General features: G+C 38.1%; 1 protein-coding gene across 8 annotated transcripts in view; it reads left to right on the plus strand.

The window, feature by feature from the left end:
* Positions 1 to 14443, plus strand: part of BMPER (BMP binding endothelial regulator) — a 150591-nt gene extending 136148 nt beyond the window's left edge. For 6 of the 8 annotated variants that reach the window (XM_085573317.1, XM_085573320.1, XM_021553292.3 and 3 more), the window contains 2 exons: positions 6427 to 6557; positions 12529 to 14443. In XM_085573317.1, coding sequence (XP_085429443.1) covers positions 6427 to 6557; positions 12529 to 12710 — 313 coding nt within the window. In that variant the 3' untranslated portion in view covers positions 12711 to 14443. The other 2 variants (XM_085573318.1, XM_085573321.1) reach the window with 2 other exon arrangements.
* The last annotated feature ends 149 nt before the right edge of the window (positions 14444 to 14592 follow it).

Raw genomic sequence — 14592 nt, forward strand, 5'->3', positions numbered from 1 at the left:
GGTTTTAGAAAATGTTCCAGAATGTTTCATTGTTAATTTTGCCATATTCTTGTGGGTAGCGTCGGTTAAGGCAATGAAACACAATTCTGGCACAAAATACTCTTTATATAAAGGTTAAAAATACATGCAGAACACTCTTTTTGGCTTTATCCAAAGGCTGTTGGATAATATTTTTAGCAGCACATAGTGTAGGCTTGTGGTGATATTGTGCAGCACAATATGGTTTCTTTCAGAAGTCCACATGGACATTCATTTATTCAGCATTTGGAAAATACCGTTTTTGCTTATCCTTTGTGAGGGAAATATGGGTTCTGATTTTTTTTAAGAAGATGTATATGCAAAGAAATCAAAATTGAATTGGTGTCTGTCTTTGATATTTTGGAAATTACTAGCAGTAATTACCACCTGCATTGAAAGCATCCTATGTTGACTCTGAATAACTGCTTTGGGAGGGTTCCTTGGCAAGGCAGGGCTGGATATGGGTATCTTGTGTGATTCTGTTAAATTATCTGAGTGCCAAGTCTGTATCTGTACCAGGAATGATGATACTCAGAGTTAAATTAGGATTCTTCAATGTGTGTGTAACATGACTACTATGCTCCAAAACTCTTAGATCACATGCAGCTCTTTCCCTTTGATGGAATTGTGTATTTTATAATTCTCTGTTTAGCTTAGTGTGGCAATACAGTCCATGGTTGAATCAAAGTTGCATAAAAATCAGGAATCAGGATGAACTTTGAATGCATGATTCAAATGCCTACTACTGCAAACTCCTCCTCTGCATTCTGCCAAAAACCAGCAGTCATATTCTCAAGCATTATGGCCAATGCTTTCTTTATAGAAATGAGATTTCCCCATGGAGAGTATGTGCCTGCAGTACATTTGCTATGCACACCTCACTGAAGATGAGCTGCGAGTTCCTTTTCTGCTCCCACACTCCTAGGGATGTTTTGGAGCCTGTTGAGCAGGGAGTTCTGCAGCATGGGCATTTTCCAATGCAAAGTGCACATAAGCTGCTTGCCAGCTTTTGTGGGCTCTTATTTTCACACGTAACAGAAAAAAGGGCTGGGGAACTGATGATTTAAGTTTTTTATGGATGCCTTTATCTGATCCCAAATTTAAGGCAATGTTTCCAATGTTAAGATGTGTGGGAAAAGCACAGAGGAAGTACAGACATGTTTACATGGTCTTGGAAGAAATGATCCTTGAAAATGACTGACTTTGCTGCATGAAACAGTCCATTCCCCAGGCAAGTGCTTTGAGTGAATACTCAATAGACGTAAGAATTTCTGTGTTTTCAGCAGCCTCCAAAACTACTTTCTTTCAGTTACTTGCTGGTTGTGCATTAATATTAGTAAACTCTGGGAAAGAAAGAATGATCTCAGGCCTTTGATCTCAAGCTTCAAAGCCATAATAAGTCTCCAGCTCTACATACTATATTTCAGTACTTCAGTAAGGTTAAACATGCACATGCAGACAAGAGATAATTTGCGATAGCTACAGCATGAGACTTTCCATTATACATTGAAAAATGGTTAATCTTCTCATCTTACTTTGTGAAGTGTCTTTTCTATCTGGGGCCATAAAGAATGGCAACTAATTGAATTTTGTAGAAAAAACAGCCCAAACAAATTTTCTCTCAACTTAACTACTGACAGAGTTTTTAATTTTTTCCTAAAAAATTAGGCCAAGCTTGTACTAAAACTCTGATTTGGCCTACCTAATAAAAAATTACCTCAAGAAGTCATGTCTCACAGGATGGTGGGGCTGGAAATTAATATTCCTCTATAGGCAGATGACTCTTCAGGCTTTGAAATTTGCAAGTGTACAGCTTATTCCAAGTATAGAGGGGACGAATCCCAGCACCACCTGATGCTTCTTCATATATGCAAAATGTATGTAGTGATCCACTATCTCTAATTGCTTTTGTAAAACTTCTTGAGATCTCCTGATGGGAAGAAGATGCTATTGTTTTCTATGTGTGCGGAACAACTCAAAGGTACCAAAATGTTTGAAAAATGCACTGCATCATACTCCTATTGTGAAATGTGGGAGAAAAATTAAGCCCCTCCTAAAATGGTTGATTCTGGGTTTGGATTCATGTGTATTGCAGAGGAAAATGAACTGCTGATGTTCCACTAGTGAACATCTGCAATTTCAATCCCGTGTGGCACAGACTAAGGCTGTAGACTTCATTGCTGTGATTTTTTCTTTTTCTTTTTTTAAATACTGCATGTAGCACAGGAGTCTGTTCTTTGCCCTTTGTGGGACTTGGAGACTTTCCATGGCTTAATATGAAAAAGAGCTGTTGCTGAAGGAGTGTAGTCATCCAGTTTGCTTTGAAGATGTGGCAGCAGTGTGTGTTTGTCTCCTTCAAGGGTGTGTCCCACAGCTGCCGGATGCCTTCACTTTCATGGATTTCCCCTTGCAACAGTTTGTGATTATACACACCCAATTAACGCCATCTCTGACACATACCCTGCAGGCAGCGCAGACAGCATCAAAAGGGATCACAGTGAGGCACTTGGTACCAGCCGAGGACTCTGAGGTTGGCTGTTCTCTGGCGCTTATTTGGAGCAGGGAGGCCAGATAAAGTGCACGGTCACATCCAAGTGTTTTTCTAAATGTAAATATGTCCTTAAAATAAATGTAATGTTCTTTTGGACCACAACATCATTGCATCTCTGTATCATTTCACTGAGGGCAGAACATAGGTTGTCTGAAGTGTCTTGTTTGTATTTCCATGGCTAGTAAAATAGCTTCATTTTATAAGTAACTTGCGCTACAGTCTTCTTGTGGCATTATTTCTGTCTGACTGTAATGTTTTGATGTTTAAGTTTCTAATACGTTTTTACTTCATTTACACAAATGCTTTGTTCTTGGTAAAGGGTCACAATACCCCACAAGACCCATCCTGTGCAGTACAGTAAATTGTCAATAGAGCTTCATTATTGGCATAATTCCAAAGTTTTAGTAAATTGTATTTTTTTGTTGTTTGAACAGTCCAGTCAGATTAGAGTACAGATAAGATGTGAGTACATGCAGTTAGTGTCACCAAATCTCTTTTTCCGATTCAAGGGAAGAATGATGAGAAGGCAGAATCTGGGGAAGCAGAGAATAGTTTTTGAAATGTATCACTTGAGAGGATAAAAAAATTAAAAGCTATAAGCATACCAAAGTTTTTTGCAAGGGGAAAGGATTAGGATAGCACAAAATATTCAGTTTTTCAATTTACTTGGTAAATCATTCCATAATAGCCCTTTTACACAACTGTAGCAATAATAAATGTGAGAAATGTAATTAAATGCAATAAGTAAACAACTTTTGCTAAAAATACAGACCCAAAGTTGAAACTTGGCCATGGGCCATCAGCAGGTCACCCTCAGAGCCAGCCCCCAGAGAAAGGACATCTTTTACTTCTGTGTCTTTGCTCAGAACTGCCCTTTCATTAGGAAATAAAATGAGGTTTTATTTTTATTCACTAGGCTTGGCAGCTGTGGCTATAGTTCTCTTGACACTCATTTTTGATTTAACATTAATTAATTAATTAAATTAACTGTACAAATAATTAGAAATTGTAATTCATTATTAAAACTGCTGCAATCTGACAATGGCTCCTCAGCTAAGCCTAGGGCTTGACCCAAGCAGCTGTCACCAGGATTAAACACTCAATGAAAATAAAAATTACACCAGCAATTTTGTGTGTAATTAATCAGCGGATTCTTTGTGTTGCACATGGCATGGTACTTCCTCAGTGGGCACCCATGCTGAACACTGTAGGAAATAGTGCTAATCCCAGCCAAAGCTCAGATGTTTTACTCTGGAACATGCCTGGATGTCCATGGCCATTGCAATGCCAAGGGTTAATGGTTGGTGTTGCTTACATACATATAGGAGCTAAGTTCTGTGCTCTCAAAGAGCATGGTTGCCCTCCTGCAGACTAAGAACACTACCCTCCCTTCCACAATCCCTCAGACTATGCCTAGGCTTTGCCAGGATCTCTGCTAACCTTACCATGAACATGCTAGCTATTAAAAGGCTTGAGTGATTGATGATGAGCCTGGAGTTTTCCTGATCTTGCATCTTTTTCTGATACAAACATCTGAGGTAGCTGTAGGTTCATTGACTCAGTGCAAGAGGTGACATCTCTCTCCGAGTAATGGGAAAAAAAAAAAAAAAGATATCCTCTAAAAAGCAGAGGAAGTACCTTAGATATAGGGTTTTATAAGTTCTTAGTCAAGGAAGTTGGTGAACATGTAGCCAAGCTGATACTGGAAAGCATCCCTAAACACCATGGTCATCAGTAACAGCTAAATGTGAGTGGAGAGTGGTGAAATGTGTTTCATAAAGGGGGCTGGCACAGAAACAAAAACATAATAAAATGGTACCTTGACAATCAACTATTTATGGAGATTACATACAGATTTTCTTTGTGATAATGATTTTTCAGTAGCAAGCAAGCATCTACTTCACTGTAAAAATGAGGCACCTCTTAAGTTTCATGGGGTATATGGAGCAGTGCCTGCTGCAGAGATACTAGGAAGAGATCACAAAGAGATGTTGTGGCCGAAGGAAACAGCGCAAAGTTATTTAGTGTGTTACATAAAAAGGTGACCCTTTGTGTTTATACAAGGTCTTTTATCAGCTGACAACCTCAAACCACTCCAAGGATGTTGTGCTAATCAATTCCTTGCCTATCAGCTGTGATATGCATACAGTCACATCTGTTACTGGAAAAGATGTAAAGGGACCTACCACAGGACTAAAGTGAAATAAAATTACATTGTCCTTAAAAAGTAAAGTTATTGCAAGTAAGAACAACTGGTCTGCAAATACGACCATGTTATGTATTTGATCCACAGCAATTCTGTTTATTCAAAATGCATATATATCAGTAAATCAAGGACAGGTAACCTTTATACATTAGTACTTGTGTTACTTACTTTTCACAGTGATTTTTAAGGTAATTTCATATTGATGGTCCACTAGGAGTAAATTTATTAAAAGTCATGAAAATGTAGCAGAACTGTCTGGTCACTGAAGCAGCCGGTGACTTTGGCATGGGGAAATACTCCTTTCAGGGGCACTTTGGACTTACGGAAACAGGCTTGTCCGAGTTTTGAATAAAGGGCTCTCAATTACTCTAGAGCAACATATGGGCATTAGGGCTCCTGATTACTTTTTCTGAGGTTTTTGCACCATTTCCAAGCTATTACCTCTTCTGCAGTGGAAAAAGTTTCTGGGAAACGAAGTCTATATCTATCCTTTTCCTATAGACAAGTCATATTATGGTCCACAGGAAGAGCAACTAACATGAAGAGCACATTTTTAATTTCTGCCCTTCATCTTTGCAAGATGATTAGTGCCTTTGTCCTCTCAGAAACAGGGAGGCCTTGATCATGGACACACAAGGTTCATGCACAGAGCACCTTCAGTGGAAAGCAGATGAACTGAGGGCATGACTTTGAGTGTGCCTTCCTATACATTATCCTTGCCTTTTAATGATTCTGCTGAGAGCGGTAGATACTCATCATTTCTGAATTCACATTGCTACACATGCAAAACCATCTAAGGATTTTGCACATGGAGAAACCACCAACTGCAAATCTCTTGGCTCTTGCCAGTTATATTTTAGGTCTGTGCCAAATAGGCATGTGTTCTGAGCAAGCTAACTTGAAATATAGTGGTGACATCCACAGTAGCACTTTCACATAGGGCCATATTAGCAGCTTTGCTCCCTGTCATTGTGGTACTTCCACATAAGAATACAATAGAAGAAGAGACTGAGTGGTATGAACCATGCTTGAGGGATTTCCTAGCATGAAACTGCTCAGTTATACTGAATCAGCCCTGTTCCTCTGGAATGTCTTAAAGTCTGGCACTTAGTAGTGATGCTGCTGAGAAAACAGGCATATAGCTATTTTCATGCCTTCAAACCAGGAAGTGTCTGGAGGTGACCTGGAGAGAAGGCATCATCTCTTGCATGGAGGGACTTGTGCTCATTGCCTACAGAATTCATACACTTAACACTGCTATGATGATTGTTGGTAAAACTATTAAATTATTACTTTCTAGGAATAAAAGGTTTTTATCTTATGTTGACACAAAGTCATTGCAAAAATGGAGTTTGCCTTTCCCCCATTATGGTCTCAGTGCTCTCTACCTAACGTTTCTTGGGTCTTTTCAACACCCTGTTTCTGTGTGGTTCCCTGGTGCTTTGGAGGCTTTTCTGCATTAAAGTATCACACCAAAAAAGAGATGAGGCCTTGGGATGTAGCCTCAGGGATGCCTTTAACTTTCTTACCATTTAGCACAACTTGCTGTGCCACTGAACGCCATGAGACTGGAAAGTGAACAACTCCAGCCCTTGGGCAGATATCTGCCAAAGTATTCCTTGCTTATTTGTTTTGGGGTTTTGTTCTGCAGGTCCTGTGTGACAGACATGTGTGAGTGTCCGATCCATAAAAACTGCTACTGTGAGTCATTCCTGGCATATGCCCGAGCCTGTCAGAGGGAAGGGCTGAAAGTCCAGTGGGTGCCGGAGCAGAACTGTGCAGGTAAGCATTTTGGGACTGCTTCTTTGTAAGCTCTTGCATAGGCTAACAGGCTGTGATCATACTATCCTTTTGCTGGTGGAGTAGGATCAAAAATGATACAGGGATTGTAGCAGCTTGGAAGTTCTTGGAAGTTTTTCTTTCAGGATGGGTAAACTGTTGATTACAGAAAAATTTTAAACTCCTTTGACCTCCTGTCAAAACACAGTTATATTTTTGGGGACAGCATGCACATACAATTGCAGTAGGTTCAACAAGGAAAGAGGAGAAAATGTATTTATTGCAAATATTAAAATGCAAACCTGCATTAGTAATTGCATTTGGTCCATACTCACTGTGTGATTCACACTGCAGTAGTTGCAAGTAATTGTGAGTAATTGCCTCCATGAGAAGCAGTGGCCTGTGGCTATGGGCACTTGAACTAAAATGCAATATTGCAGATGAGTATTTCCCCTGATGGTGGTCTCATTAGTTTAGGACACTCTGTAAATGGCATTGGTTTGTCTGGAAACGTATTCAGATTTATGTAAAGCAATAAACAGTAGTTGAAAAAAAAGCAACAAACAATGAGAGGAGGCTACTCAGTGCTGGTCTAAGAGCTATTACTCTGTGGTCCATTTTGGTGATTGCATGTGGTTCAGGGTCTACTCTCTGAACTTCAATTTCCTTTTCTATTGAAGGCATTTTAGCAGGAATGGGTGAATGACAGAGCAAATTATGTTTGATTAACTGTTCCCAAAAGGTTTGTTTTTTTCCTTACAAAGCAACAGGACAATCCAAACACAGTGTCACTAAGTGAAAACCCTATTCAAGGATTTGGTCCTGGACAGCACTAGTAATATATATAATTTTAATCTATCTATCTGATAGCTAATCCATGCAGAACCTGAAGCAAGTATCAGGATTTTTTTTTCCAAAGCACTTCAGACTGAGACCTCACTATGGCAGATGCTGTAAAAAGAATAAAAACTCCTTGCTAGCAGCCCTTGCCTTAAGGAGTTTATACAAGTGTTGACATATCACGACTTAACTAATTGAGGCTTCATTTCACAATTTTTTTTCTGGCATCTTACCAAAGACAAGAAAATTTTCTGAGGCAAAACCAGTCCTTGAGAGAACATTATGAAGGAATTTAAACACAGAGCCTCCATTAAAGCTAATGAAGGACATTTTTAAATCAATATGATTTTTTTAATCTCTTCTAGAGGGAAAGGGGAAATCTTGTTAAGCAGAAAATGTAAATAAGCTGTATAAGGCTAAGTACCCTCAAAACACTTATTTAAGTATCCAATGTCAGATAAGTAGCACCATCTTCTAAGTAAATAATACCATAAGCATTAAATTAAAGTGCATCCACTGCTTTCCATATGGCACCAGTGGCCAGCATCAAGATTTTAATTTTAACAGACTTTTTTTCTCTCCAAAACAAGTAGTTACAATTATTTTGTCTCAATTACAGAATAAAGTTCATAGGTGGGAAACAAAATTTCTAATAAGTAATAAAACTTTAGTATTCTGTGACTTTCATTTCCTGCTTGACATTTCATAGCTGATGGGATACTTGCAAGAGTTGTGTTCTGATGAAAATGGAGTATACTTATTAGTAAGTCAGGTTTTAATTATACTTTTGTGTGTTTTAAAACTTGATCATGTGTAGTCACCAGTTACTCTATCCTAACTGCTGTAAGCTTAGCTCATCTTTATAGTCTTCAGGAAACTTATGTTTTCTGGAGGGCCAGCCCCATACAGTGCTCAGGAGGCTGAATTGTATGTTATGTTCCCTCCGTGCTCTTCTCTCTCCCCCAGTGCAACAGCTTATCCTCTACATTATTCTCCAGAACTCTGCTGCTCAAGGTTTGCTGTCCTATGAGGTTTGTTCATTGAAGGGATTGTCAGCTGTCATTTAATTGGTGGAGTGAAAAGTGGATGGTAATGAGTAATGAAAATGATTAGGGTAGGAAAAGGTTGGTGAGATCCACATGGGAACTGAGAGAGTTAGGAAAAGGATATGGGTTGCCATGAAAAGTAGTGGGGACTTAGACCTGTTAGGATGGGCATAGGAAAAAAATATGGTTCTTGAAGGAGAAATTTAAAAAACCAGGAGAGCTCGTATGAGGGAAAGAATAAATAAGAAAAAATGATGCATGGAAGAAGAATAAAATAAAGGACAGAAGTAGAAGGAAGAGGTTTAAAAAGGAAAGGAGAAAGAAAAAAAAAGTATTTACCCAAGAAAGTCAAGACTAGAAGTTTATAAAGTACAATTAAGCAAACTGAAGTGGTAAAAGGCCTTGGGATATAGTAATTTAATACTGCATTTTTCAGGATACCAAGAGAAAGAAGTCTCAAGGATGGTAGAAGGCAATAACTCCCTCCCATGGGCATGACTACACATGCAAGAAAACAATGAGATAAGGGCTATAATATAGTGCAAAATGCACTGATGTGCTGACATGCTACAACAGTTTCATGAAATCTGAACAATTTTCTCTTTTCCTCTGTGATCAGTTGAATTGGAGGGAGATGAGCATATATCTGATTTTGACTCTTCTCCTTTGGACCTCTTTTCTGCTGGAGAATTTTATGGCATGTGTCACTCTTTTTCCCTGCTATATGTTGCTTTCCTTTAACTGCTTTATTGCCTGTGTAAATGTATCAGGAGGGCTATTCTGGCTTTTCAGTGGACACTTACTGAAAATGGAAAGTTGAAAATATTAACAGGAGTGTATTGTGGGAAGACCAGTGCTCAGATCCATCACCTTTAGCTCTGTTAGAAGGAGATTTTGTGAATTGCAAGCACTAGGAGTGAAATACCATTTGGAAGTCTTACAGAAGACCTCCAAACTGTGTAACACTGACAGAAGAAGCTGGAACATTAACTGATGCTCAAATATTAATTCAGAATTTTCTGTGAAGTCAGTTTTGCCAGATATTATGAACCAAGGGTATCCTTCAGCAGTTATACTACATATTTTGACTTTTTTTTTTTTTTTTTTGTGGGGGAATAAGATTTCCTTCTAAATAATTATGGCTGTGTTTACAGACAGGCGCAGAAGCCTCCTCTGTGAAACTGCCAAAGTGGCTGGACTAAACCAGGTCTAGTCTGCAAACTGTAGCCTTATTAGGCTGGGTTTATTAGCTCAGACGCAGTGCTGTATTTATGTGAATATATGGCTTCTGGAGCTGGCTATTATCCCACCAGCTCAGAAAGTGGTCTGAGGAGTCTCACATCTGTCATGCCAAACACATGTTCTAGAAGAAGAGTGGAAAAATCCTGTTGGGACTGGTAATGTTTCAAAATACAGTATTATTAGTAACTTTTGTACATTGGCTTTGGGTTTTTTATTTTCTTTTGCTAGTGTAGTAAGGAAGTTATTAGTAACAGAGCTCAGTTATTTAAGAGAGGAATTTGTCTTAAAAGAAGGGTGCAAAGACACCACTTCTGTTTTCCATGTTTACATGGTAGTGAATCACTTCAGCAGTTCCTGGGAAGCCTTCTGCAGAATGTCTTTATTTTTGTGTTTTAAACTGTTGATGAAGTGGAATGTTGGATCAATCACACCACATGTTAACAACTGAATCACTCAACAATAAAAGCCATCCAGGGAACTTAAACAGCAGCCATTGTACTTTTCTGATTTTTCCCTTGACAGCATGTTAATAATGCCATTATAGGCTGCCTACAGCAGAAAATAGTCATCATATCTTCTACATGGCATTGTCTGAAGGATAAGGAGGTGTTCTGACATCCCACATCCCTGTGTGGTAAAGCAGAAGGGGGAGTGCTTACAGATGCCATGGCTGCCGAGAGCAGGTTGTAATAGGTTCTCTGGGGGCACATAGATGAGGAAGTGGAAAGGAGCCCTTAGCCAACTTTCCTTAAACCTACCAGCTGAGGAACCAAACAGCTCAGGAAGAAGGAATGGGCCAACTATTCCTGCACTAAAGCTTTGTAGGATGAAATCTGTGTAGCCTTGAAACTGAAGCTCTTATTCCTTTCTGTATGGAAACTACATGTGCTGAAGTCTAATGTTTGTTTTTGGTTGGTCAATTAGAGCTCCTACAACAGGAAACTCATTTTCAGAGAGGAAGGATAAAAGCTTCTAATAAACAGCCCCTGTAAGATAATTTCACATTGTGTATAGACAATCACTAACTGTCCTTGAATGTTTTGGTTTACTTTTCTAGTCTCTTAATACATTGCTTGCAAAGCACCGGGAAGATCTGCAGAGTTGCATTTCCCCTCCCCCCTCAGTCTCTATTCTTAACACACTATGTAAGCATAGAGTTTCCTGGGAATCTAACATTTTATTCTATGCTTAATATTGCTTGCATGTTTTTTCTCACCTTCTAAATTTCCTGTTTCATTTAATTTTTTTTAATTTTTCCTTTTGTTTGTTCCTTCTTATGTATGCATGGAGGTTATCATGCAGAGGAAGACAGAAATGTAAAGTTGGAAAAATATTCTCAAAAGATCTATGCTCACAAACTTAATAACCCTATCTTGAACATAGCTGATAGACAGATATTTGTTGCCAGCTTATTGTAAAATAATGTTCAATTAAAGACGTCTCGGAGAATTTCTAGGTAGGTTACTCTTGGTGATTTCTTATGCCTAAAGATAGAAAGTTCGGGTTTTTTCTCCCCTGATATCTAATATTCATCTAATACTCAGCATTTGATTCTCTCTAACACCAGGATAATTTTTTTTTTTTTTTAACAATTTTGGGTTTGCTTATTAATATCTATGTCCTGAAAATTGTGTCTGCATAAATTCCATAAAATGCACAAGTAAAACTTGAAAGAAGCAGATGCTGTTTTGAAGATTCCTTAGTGGTGAAAAGGAACCCCTTAAATTTATTATATCTTAGCAATAAGACTTACATTCTCTTTGATACACTCATATATATTTAATCAATTTATTTCTGTTTTCTCTTTATTAATAATAGCAGTAGTGTAATGACACTGTAGGCCAATTCTCACAACAAAACAGTGTTTTCTGTCCATAACAAAATTATCACTCAAAAAAAATTGACCTTCAATCTCTCTCAAAGTTGAAGAAACCTTCCTAATACAATCACCTCTCCAAAAATAGCATGAGATGATTCTGGATGCTTGAGAGTCCCTTACCATCTATGAGTTCTTATCAGTTCTTGTTTTTGCCATCAGCACAGCTGTTAAAAAGAATAACAGACTTTTATTTGCCATCTAACTGTGTATTATTCTCCATGCTAAAAAATCAGGATATAAAATGTTGAGAGTTACAGTGTTGAACTGAAGGGGTTATAGTGCTTTTAGCCGAGCATTCAGTGATCTTTTATGTTGAAAATACATTGAACTGTCAGCTACATAAATTAATTAATAGATACTGGAATCATTAAGTACAAAACCTTCACTGTCTGTGATCCCTTGGTAAAACAGCATTTATACAATTAATTTTTAGTTTTCATTTGTTTGTTTGTTTTAAAAATGTTGTTTCTGGATAACAACATTGATTTAGTTTGCTGCAATATGAAATATAGCAAATATAATCTTAGGATCAGAAATTCTAATGGGATGACTCTCTCTTCTTTCTGCAGGAATGGAACTGATAATAAAACTGTCCTTGCAAATGTTTCAGAAATCTTTGATAAAAGGCATTGTAATGAATAAACAGTGTTAATCCTTTAATATAAAGCACAGATCTGCATATAGATAGAAACCTTGCCAAAGCTTTATATACCATTAGCTGTGTTAAAATTCTCAAAAAGTTCAATACTGCTGTGGATTTGATAGCTTTTGATAAGGAATTTTGCTACTTTCATATTTATTATGTAATATAGTGGAATCATTTTACAAGTAATTTTTTTCTCTAGATAGTCATCATTCTAAAATGTGCTTTTTGATATTTGAAGTAGAAACTAAACAAACAGATAAGTAAATTTCCTTGTGAGGCTGTGTATAATATGCATATTTTGTTCCTTTTAACTCCTTTCAGCAACCCAGTGTAAACACGGTGCAGTTTATGATACCTGTGGTCCAGGATGTGTCAAAACATGTGACAACTGGAATGAAATTGGACCATGCAACAAGCCCTGCATTGCAGGGTGTCACTGTCCTGCAAATTTAGTTCTTCACAGAGGAAGATGCATCAAGCCAGTCCTGTGCCCACAGCGGTGACATTAATTCTCTTTCCATGGACACTAGTGTGTGTGGTCACTGACCCCTCTGATGCTCACAGCCAGTGAAGGACTCCATCTGTTTGTGTGCAGATTCTGCAAAGTACACGTCTACTCACAGAGTGTAAATATGCTCCTCTGTGTGTATTTGTGGCACCTAGAAAGATATATAAATGTATACTGTGTGTACTTGGACACACGTGTCCATACACAAGTGCCCTAAACGTAAGTACAACCCATATATTTATATATATGTCCACATGCAAATATACATAATTTCTATATACCATAGAAGGATGAATTATAATATGTATATTTTTTGCTATAAAGTTTATGTATTATTATTTCTAGGACCCTGATCTGTAAGTCATTGTATAAATAAACCAGGTGCTTTTAATATAATGTTGTGGCATGGAAAGATTGGATGACTTTGCTATTGCATAAGTTTGTCGTTACCAAGGAAACTTTTCTAGGGCCATAGCACTGCCAGGCTGGATTAGTTTCAACACAGAACCTGGATTTACAGTTTTACAGGAAACACATTTCTCTGGAGATGGAGGATTTATCTAGGAATATTTCATATTCCTAGAAATGAATAGACCTTAGAGCTGTATAGTGATTGGTGACAGTGCTTAATCAGGCAGAGAAAGCTGGGGATTGGCTTTTATGCTTTATTGAAATAACTGTGCAAAATGATTTCCAAAGCTGGTTGGACAATGGCCAGGATAGAGATATTTCTTTCTGGAACGGCACCAAAGAGTCGGGGCCAGATTTTCATAAGTGTTAGGCACCCAACAGCTCTCTTTGAAAATCTGACCACTTCCCATTTCATATCCTAATGCCCCATCTCTGTTGTGTTTGGCAGTAGCCGTGAATACACAATGAGGAGCTTGAAGAAAATATTCATGTGCATATTAGCCCCTTAAACATGTTTGAAACGCCTATGTTTGTTTCATGTCTCCCCCAAATATTATGCAGAGAGAAAATCCCACGCTGAAACATTTTATTTCAGCATGCCTTAAAACATGGAATAATGCCAGGCTTAGTAATTCATTTAATTTATCAGTATGGTTTAGAAGAAAGACAAATTCACCCCACCAAAAACCAGTAGAGAATGTCGAATGCTAATTGGAGAACTGCATTTTATTTCCTCAGTGGTCTTTTGGTTGAGATTTACAACATGTGGGCTCTGTGAAGTTTGTATGACTTTTGAAGTCTCCCAGGGGAGAAGCAATGATATGGGATTTCATTAGAAACGGATAAAAAAGCCATGCAACTTTCTCAAGCCTGAAGGGACAGGGGGCTATTTTTCTTCACTGGAAAAGGCTCTTATAGAGCCTGATGGAATGGTCTCTGGAGATGACAGAAACCTTTGTGCATCTGATTTAGGTTTATAATGAAGTAATATCTTCCCACGCAGCTACTTCCATCATGCCTTGCATTGAAATTGCACATTGTAATGCTTTGAACAATTTTCTCCTTTAGTTCTTTTCTGTCGAGGAAGTTAAGCAGGGTCCAAGTTTACAGTAAGTGAGTGGGTAAACACACTTGGGTTATACAACCTTTCTGTGATCCCACCTTGGAGGAAGATGCTGAATGAACCTGGTTAACTTAAGCACCTATCCAAATTGCTGTACCACCACAGTGTTAAAAAGAGCTGGGCATATAATGCCAGGAGTGTTCCATGGTTGTTCATCCAAATCTTAAATAAACTCAGCTTGATCTTTTTATGTCCCTTTTGTGTTCGTTTTCTTGGAACAATCAAATAATTCAGTTTTACTGGCAAGAGAGGATTTTGAAGACTCATACACAAGTCAACTGGAAAGCAGAATTGAAAATGTGCAGATCCCATCAGAGCAGGAAAATAGAAGAGTTTTATGTAG

Source organism: Lonchura striata, chromosome 2, assembly GCF_050655825.1.
Source record: "Lonchura striata isolate lonStrDom1 chromosome 2, ASM5065582v1, whole genome shotgun sequence".
NCBI lineage: Eukaryota > Metazoa > Chordata > Aves > Passeriformes > Estrildidae > Lonchura > Lonchura striata.